Source organism: Otolemur garnettii, unplaced genomic scaffold (assembly GCF_000181295.1).
Source record: "Otolemur garnettii isolate 467f Iridium unplaced genomic scaffold, OtoGar3 scaffold00211, whole genome shotgun sequence".
NCBI classification, from domain to species: domain Eukaryota; kingdom Metazoa; phylum Chordata; class Mammalia; order Primates; family Galagidae; genus Otolemur; species Otolemur garnettii.
The window spans coordinates 1,596,786-1,604,712 of NW_003852606.1; the positions used below are offsets into that span (position 1 = coordinate 1,596,786).

At 55.4% G+C, this 7,927-nt stretch overlaps 3 protein-coding genes across 6 annotated transcripts in view; 2 read left to right on the top strand and 1 right to left on the bottom strand.

The window, feature by feature from the left end:
- Positions 1-2,742: 2,742 nt before the first annotated feature.
- Positions 2,743-4,964, top strand: LOC100946164. Its single transcript, XM_012812512.1, is given in 5 exon segments — positions 2,743-2,866; positions 2,967-3,125; positions 4,014-4,078; positions 4,595-4,722; positions 4,769-4,964. Coding segments are annotated over 5 exon segments (672 nt in total).
- A 1,199-nt stretch (positions 4,965-6,163) lies between these two features.
- LHB (luteinizing hormone beta polypeptide) lies at positions 6,164-7,178 on the top strand. Of its 2 annotated transcripts, XM_003801504.2 has the most exons (3): positions 6,164-6,178; positions 6,483-6,650; positions 6,936-7,178. In XM_003801504.2, exons 1-3 carry the CDS (start codon positions 6,164-6,166, stop codon positions 7,176-7,178), a joined length of 426 nt encoding a protein of 141 aa, XP_003801552.2. The 2 variants fall into 2 exon arrangements, with proteins under 2 accessions (XP_003801552.2, XP_023363662.1); XM_023507894.1 differs by lacking the exon at positions 6,164-6,178 and having other exon boundaries at positions 6,420-6,650.
- Positions 7,179-7,330: 152 nt separating this feature from the next.
- RUVBL2 (RuvB like AAA ATPase 2) overlaps positions 7,331-7,927 on the bottom strand; it is a 20,811-nt gene continuing 20,214 nt past the window's right edge. For all 3 annotated transcript variants that reach the window (XM_023507887.1, XM_023507888.1, XM_023507889.1), the window contains 2 exons: positions 7,683-7,797; positions 7,331-7,547 (listed from right to left, as the gene is read on the bottom strand). In XM_023507887.1, the coding sequence (XP_023363655.1) occupies positions 7,522-7,547; positions 7,683-7,797 (141 nt within the window). In that variant the 3' untranslated portion in view covers positions 7,331-7,521. The remainder of the gene's footprint in view (positions 7,548-7,682; positions 7,798-7,927) is intronic.

Sequence of the window (7,927 nt, forward strand, 5' to 3'; positions counted from 1 at the left end):
GGTACATGAGATTCTGACCAATTGGCTTGCCCCTGGCTTGAATCAGGGGTTGTTGGACATTGATAATCCAGCAGAAGAAGCCCCAGAAGGCTGATTTGGGAGGGGGGGCTCATTAGGACCTAGGCCAGGCTGCAGAAGGTGGCCTTGGTTTTCCCTGTCTGAAGAATGGGCTAGTGGGATGAGATAATGGTGCTGAGGTGGCAAAGGGTTTGACCAAAAGCTCTTTATGATGAGGAGGTGGCAAGGTAAGTCAAGGGCAGACCCTCTACTCACCCTTTCATTTATTACCACTCCATTGCCCCACATCTGTTGGCAACGCAAACAATCTCACACTTTTTTTAGGTCCAACTTTTCAGCTAAGGACATAGACATCCCCTTTCCCCTCTTACACAGACTGGGCCCCTGGACAGGGTGGGGATCTGCCTGCCTCTGTTTCTACATCTCTGTTTTAGACCTATGATTCCCACTCTTCTTTGCCATCTCCTTCTGTAACTAACTTCCTACGTCTTTCATCTCTGGGTTAGTAGCTCTCTTTCTGTCCCTGCTTCTCCCTCACTGTTGCTTACCCATTCTTGTGTACATTTCTTTTTGTTTTTTCTTTTCTTTCTTTTCTTTTTTTTTCTGAGACAGAGTCCAACTTTGTTGCCCTTGGTAGAGTGTCATGGTGTCACCGCTCACAGCAACCTCAAACTCTTGGGCTTAAGTGATTCTCTTGCCTCAGCCTCCCGAGTAGCTGGGACTACAGATGCCCACCACAAGGCCCAGCTATTTTTTGTTCCAGTTGTTATTGTTGTTCAGCCAGCTATGGCTGGGTTCGAACCCTCCAGCCTTGGTGTATGTGGCTGGCACCATAACCACTGTGCTACGGGCATGAAGCCTTTTTTTCTTGTGTACATTTCTTCCTTACTCAGCAAAGCTCACTCATATGCCGCCTTCTTTTTTTTTGAGACAGTCTCACTATGTCGCCTACGGTAGAGTGCCATGGCGTCACAGCTCACGGTAACCTCAAACTCTTGGGCTTAAACGATTCTCTTGACTCAGCCTCCCCAAGTAGCTGGGACTACAGGCACCTCCCATAATGCCCAGCTATTTTTGTTGTTGTGGCCCGGGCTTGGCTCGAACCACCAGCCTTGGTGTATGTAGCTGGTGCCCTACTCACTGAACTTCAGACCCCAAGCCCTTTTCTTTGAGCCATTGTCTCACTTTGTCATCCTTGGTAGAGTGCTGTGGCATCACAGTTCACAGAAACCTCAAACTATTGGGCTCAAGTGATTCTCCTGCCTCAGCCTCTGAGTAGCTGGGTCTACAGGCACCCACCACAATACCCAACTATTTTATTTTTAGAGAGGGGGTCTCTTGCTCAGGCTGGTCTCAACTCCAGAGCTCAAGCAATCCACCAGCCATGAGTCACCACGGCCTGCCTTGCCCCTGTTTATTTTTGTTGTTGTTGTTGCAGTTTATGGCCAGGCCAGCGCTGCCCTTTGCTCTTCTTTTTTGCTAAGTATTTCCCTCTGTATTTCTCTGTGGGTCTTTCCCTGTTTGCCGCCCCATGCCCAGGTGGAAGTTTTCAACCAAATCAAAGGCAGGCAGAACAGCTGGCCCTGACTCCTTCAGCTCGCGGAGAGAGGGTGGGGAAGCCCCAGAGTCGTCTGGAAATTGTTACCCTGAGGTGGGCAGGCCTGGCAGAGGGAGGAGGCAGCCAAGAGCCTTTGAACCTTGTAAAGAAAGGGGGTGTTTCTCCGGGAGGCGCCTGTGGCTCAGTGAGTAGGGCGCCGGGCCCATATACCGAAGGTGGCGCGTTCGAACCGGGCCACTGGAGGTTGCTTTGAGCTGTGACGGCACGGCACTCTACAGAGGGTGACAAAATGAGACTCTGTCTCTAGAAGGAAAAGAAAGGGGATGTTTTTCATGGATTCCCTGATGTGCTGGGGGTGGAGTCTGCCTCAATCTCTGACCCGCCCCATCTCTGTCCCTCTCTCCTCGATCCCTGGGGTCTCAAAATCTTTGAAACTCTCTTTCTGAACTTTTACTTCCCTTTCCCCTTATGCCTTCCTGTCTCTGAGTCCCCGACCCCCTCCTCATGTTTCTCTGTGTTCCTGACCGGCACCTGGGGTCCCTGTCTCCTCTATTACTAGGTTTTTTTCTCTCTCTATCGGTCCACATGCCTGCAGGCCCTTCATTGGCTGGGTTCTGGATGGGCGGGTTCTGTCACCTGGGGCAACGGCAGCAACAAGCTTGCTCTGGCTTGGCTACAGGGTGGGACCATGGCTGGTCGCACACTAGCTCTGCGCTATGGACACCCATGGTCCCCCATCTTGGGAGCCGAAGTGTCTGGATCTTGGCCCAGCTGGCATCTCACCAGTAGCAGCGTTGCCCACTACATTATTCCATCTGTGCCCTTTCCCCCGTCCACTGTGCAGGTGAGAGGACCCTAGGGTTAAGGAGGGGCCTAGGGAAATGCTGAGGGAAGTGATGGTTGGGAGCTTTGGCTCCCGTCTGAAGGAGGAGGGTTTTGGAGTCCAAGGTCTGCGAGAAGAGGGGCCAGGGAACTGGCTATCAGGGACTGAAGAGCGAAAGGGCTGGGGACTACTGGAAGAGGTTAGAGCTGGAGTTGGAGGAGCAGACTCCAGAGCTTCTTAGTTGAAGTCCAATGCCTTCTCCCCAGTCCACGGTCGCAGAGCCCCTACCCCCGGCGGCACAGAAGGGTTTGCACATCTGGGCTTTCGACGAGGTGAGCAGCAAATGGGAGACGACCTCTGGCTCGGCTTATGTACCCAAGACCCACGGTGAACCCTACGCGCAGCCCCGGGCCTCAGAGCCTGCTGACCCCACGCCGACTATGGGAATCAAGGCTTTAGGAGAAAAGGTAAGGTTCTGGGGTGCCGTAATCGGCGTGAAACAGGGCTGGGGACCACACTCGATTTTCCTGCGCCCTTACGTTAGATCTCTGGTTCGTCTTCCCGCAGCTCAGACATCGCGGGTGGCGTCTCCCTCTGATCACCAAGCACCAGAGCAGCGAGATGAAGGCGCAGTACAGCTGGCCCGACCTGAACCAGTGCCCCACCGTCCACTTCGGTCCCCAGCCCCTGAAGCTTGCAGACCACCACCGCGGGGGTCCTTCCCAGGTAGGGGAGTGGGAAGACAGTGGCTAGCACCCCGGAGCAGAGCTGGGGGAGCCTCGGGGTGGGGCCAGAAGGAATTTAGAGTCTAGGACGTGGGTAAAGGGTCGAGGCGGGGTTGGGGAGTTTTTAAGAAAGTGGGGGACGAACTTAGACTTCTTTTTTTTGAGACAGAGTCTCACTTTATTGCCCTTGGTAGAGTGCCGTGGAGTCACAGCTCACAGCAACCTCCAACTCCTGGGCTTAGGCGATACCCTTGCCTCAGCCTCCCGAGTAGCTGGGACTACAGGCGCCCGCCACAACGCCCGGCTATTTTTTTTTTTCCTTGCAGTTTGGCCAGGGCCGGGTTTGAACCCGCCACCCTCGGTATATGGGGCCGGTGCCCTACTCCACAGGCGCCGCCCGAACTTAGACTTCTTGAGGCGGGGCTAGAAAGAGGCTTGGAGGCTAGTGCGATGGCGGAGCTAGACTATCTGAGACGGAGTCAGGTTGGAAGGTGGGAGAGGTAAAGTGGAATTGTTGCCCAAGATGTTGCTGTGCTCCGTTGGCGGAACCAGGAAGGTTTATTTATGACTGGGGACTTGGATGAGTTCCTTGACCAGCAGGAGTGTTTGGAATTAGCGGGGTGAGGCTGACAAGGATTCTGATTTGAGGAACGGAGACGAAGTACCCTGGCGTGCGATTGGTCAGGAAGGATTGGGGGCGGGCGTGAGGAGCTGAGTCCAGTGGGGATGTAGAGACCCAAGAAGGATTCTGAGTCTGGGACCCAGAGCTTGGAAGGGGGCTTGAAACCTTTTTCTTGCTCATCCTTCCTCCCCCAATCTTCCTTAGGCTCTAATTCCTTGGACGAAGAACCCCGAGCTGGCTAGTCAAATGTTCACAATACCGGACCAGAGTGTCCTGGACCGCCATCAGCTCTACCTGACCACCTCGGTCCGGGACTTACGGTTCTACCCGAAGTGAGCTAGGGTCCTTGCACCACACAGCACCCTGAGGGCGGGCCGACGCTGAGACCCCTGGTGTGGCTCCCCCTCTCTGACTCAGCAGTTAGTCCCAGCTCTCAACTCCCGCACACGCAAAAACCAGAGTTCAGACTTCAGCCCCTACCTCTTTGACACCCAGGCGTCCTTAGTGTTAATTCTTAGAAGCTGCGATAGGGACAGGAACCCGCAGTTAGGCCCAAGAGGGTTCTGATGTGGGGGCGAAGCCTCCGCCAGCACTCGAGCCCTCAGATTCTCCTTCCCAGGGATGCAAAAACTCAGTTTCCAGGCTCTTACGTACCTCAAGATCCCAAGAATCCAGACCACGCATCCCTCATCCCGTCCTTCCTAAATGGTCCACGATGCCTGCAAAAGTGTTCTCGCCTCGAAATGCGGGAGTTTGGGTCTGCAGTCTTCCCCAGGACAAGAGGTCTGAACCTAAGCCCCGTCGGGTGGATCCAGCTGAATCTTCCCCATCCTGCCTCCCTCTCACAGGAACGAGCTGTCTGGATATCCTCGCAAGGACTTACGGACCCACTGGAGCTTCGAGATGCCCCAGGCCTGGGGCCACGGTCCGCAGTGGCCACCCTGTCCACGCTCTTCTCGGCCGCCGCGACCGCCGCAGATCCGCCTGCCCCGCGCGCGCCGGGTAACGCCGGCCGTGCCGCACCGCGGGGCCCTATCTCTGCCTCAGGAGTCCTACAGTACCCCGCTGCATCCACTCCGCAGGCTCGACCGTTTCTGCCCACTGGAGGCGCCCTGGGGCGGCCTCCACTGGAAGCCCCTGCCGGGAATCTACAGCGTGCCTAAAGCCTACGCTACCGAAAATTCCACCTACGGCAGCTTGAAGCCGGCGCCAGTTTGAGCCTGCCAGGGCAGCGGAGCCCTTGGACACAGGCTCTGGGCGGTGGGGCGGAGCCGAGCCTGAACTAAGGCCCGGTACTCTGGGCAGGGCTGAGGGCGGGTACACAACTGAATCACGCCCATCAGATATAATTACATGGGCGTGACAAAAACCAGACACGCCTACTCGGCTGCTTCAGGTTTGGGGGAGGCAATGCCTAGAAAATGCACGTCGAGGCAGCGCCCGTAGCTCAATGGGTAGGGCACCAGCCACATATACACAGGCTGGCGGGTTTGAGCCGGGCTGGGCCAGCTAAACAGCAATGACAACTGCAACAACAAAATAGCCGGGCGTTATGGTGGGCGCCTGTAGTCCCAGCTACTTGGGAGGCTGAGGCAAGAGAGAATCACTTGAGCCCAGAAGTTGGAGGTGTGAGCTGTGATGCCACTGCACTCTACCCAGGGTGACAGCTTGAGGCTGTCTCCAAAAAAAAAAAAAAAAACAGCAGGTCCAGGTGGTGGCAGCGGTTGGGATACAAGCCCTGCAGGAGAGGGGAGAGGAGGTGGGGCTTGCCCCAAGCGCTTAGTTAAATAGCTTAAACCACACTTATTTCCAGGAAGATAGTTCTTGGCATCCTGACTCAAGGAGGGTTGGGTGTGGGTGGGAGAGGTGGGGCTGTGGCTGAATCCCTTCTTGCAGAGGAGGTGGGAGGAAGAAAGGGAACAACTAGGTCCAAATGGCTCCCCTCTCAGCACAGTAATTAGGAGGCCCTCTGAGGGGTCGGGTGGGGGTGTTGATGGGACCTCTAATACAGAAGCTACATCCCCTCCTAAGAAGTTGGACTGTGGTAGAGGAATGGCTCTTTTAGCCTCAGATGGAGCTCCGTTGAAGCTTCAGCCCCTCCTCATGATGGGCTGAACTGGCAAGATTTCCTTCACTTATCTTCTGTGCCTCCAACGTGGACTATTCTCTAGGACCTAGGGACAGTTTGTGAGCTCACCTGCAGCATGCTGTCTCACCCTTGGCGCTGGAGTCACTGAGGGGAGAGGGGTGGTGTATTCACTGAGCCCCTTCTGTGCTTCCCTGACCTTGTCCACCTCTCGCCCCCGGGGAGATTAGTGTCTAGGTTACCCCTGCCTGCTGCCACTGCCCAGTGGCCTTGCCACCCCCACAACCCACCGGTATAAAGCCAGGTAGATGAGGTAGGGGAGGCACCAAGGATGGAGACACTCCAGGTAAGACTGTAGGGCCCCGGAACACCTTCCAACTCCATCTAGGACATAACTGGCATGAAAAGGGGCAGGCTTAAGTGCTCTGGTAAAGAACACCTTTTTCTAGAAGGGTGTGACTATCAACAGGATTCAAGTGGGGCAGTACCCGAGGGTGGGTAACTGAAATGTTGTGACATCTGGGGTCCCCTGGGATGTGGAATGGGTCCTGAATGCAAGATGTCTGGCATGGTCTCTGGGTCCTTGAATGCAGTATCTTTGGGAGTGGGAGGGTAAAGGCTCAGGGCTGATGTCTCAGGCCTTGTCCCAGGGGCTGCTGCTGTGGCTGCTGCTGAGCATGGGTGGAGTATGGGCATCGAGTGGCCCACTGCGGCCACTGTGCCAGCCCATCAATGCTACCCTGGCTGCTGAAAATGAGGCCTGCCCCGTCTGCATCACCTTCACCACCAGCATCTGTGCTGGCTACTGCCCCAGCATGGTGAGCTACCCAGTGCCGGCAGGGGCCAGCACTCCTAGCCTGAGGACAGGTGCTACCACCTCAGTGCCAGGGTAAAAGGGTCAGACCCAGGAGATAGGTGGCAGCATTGAGGATGGAAGGGCTGCCTAGTCCCCCTGGCAGGGGCTGGGGAATTGGGTACATGGGAGGGAAAGTGCAGAGGTCCCCTGGACACCTGGGTCTGAGGTCTGTAGGGGCAGCTGGGGAGCTCAGGTGAAGACCTGGCACCAGGCAGATACCCTTTCTCCCTACCCCCATGGTGTCTAGGTGCGGGTGCTGCCAGCCGCACTGCCACCTGTACCCCAGCCTGTGTGCACCTACCGTGAGCTTCGCTTTGCCTCCATCCGGCTCCCTGGCTGCCCGCCTGGTGTGGACCCTATAGTCTCCTTCCCTGTGGCCCTCAGCTGTCGTTGTGGGCCCTGCCGACTCAGCAGTTCTGATTGTGGTGGTCCCAGAGCCCAACCCTTAGCCTGCGACCATCCCCACCTTCCAAGTCTCTTCCTTCTCTAAATAACCTCCCCCTAACCTTCCATACCCACTCCAACTTTCAGAGCCAGCAGATGCTCCATCCCTCCGTCCCCAATAAAGCTGTCTCAATCTGCATCCTGGGGGTGTGTTTCTGTGAGCTAAGGGTGACAACACACACACACACACACAACTGGTCCAGATTCAAAACCATTTTATACAAAGTCACAGTGTCAAAACTCTGATAGGAAAGAGGGTGGGGGAACTTTACCCTGGAAGTGAGAACAATGTAACGTAAATATTATACCTGCATATTAACTTGAATAAAGGCCAAAAAAAAGAAAAGAAACGAAAGAAAACAGGGTAGGAGTGAGGGGTGGCATCTGGCTCAGGAGGTATCCATGGTTTCACCTTCTGTGGGGAGAAAGAAGGCCATGAGTTCAATGTGGCCTGGAGAGTGGGACTGGACATTCTGGGCCAAGCCTCCTTACTTCTCCCACTAAGGGTGACACTGGGAGTACAAGGCATAGTCAGGGTGGGGACACTCACTGAGCTCATTGAAGAGGAAGGCATCCTGGTACTCTTTCATGTACTGTGTGGAGCGAGACTCATCCAGAAAGAGTGAGTAGACCCGCTTGATGTCATCCACCTGCACCTCTGTGCCCTGGAGGGAACAGAAGGTGAATCCTCAGAATGGTCCCTCTGTGAGACCCCTAGCCCATGCCACCTCCATGTTCCGGGTAGCAGAGGGTGGCATATCAGGGCAGGAATCTTTTTTTTTTTTTTTTTTTTTT

What these genes read in the sequence shown, in the direction of transcription:
- LHB (XM_023507894.1), top strand. Translation starts at nt 6,420, where the DNA reads ATGCAGTATCTTTGGGAGTGGGAGGGTAAAGGCTCAGGGCTGATGTCT. An exon ending in CTGGCTACTGCCCCAGCATG is followed by an intron (nt 6,651 to 6,935) that starts GTGAGCTACCCA and finishes CATGGTGTCTAG; the next exon opens with GTGCGGGTGCTGCCAGCCGC.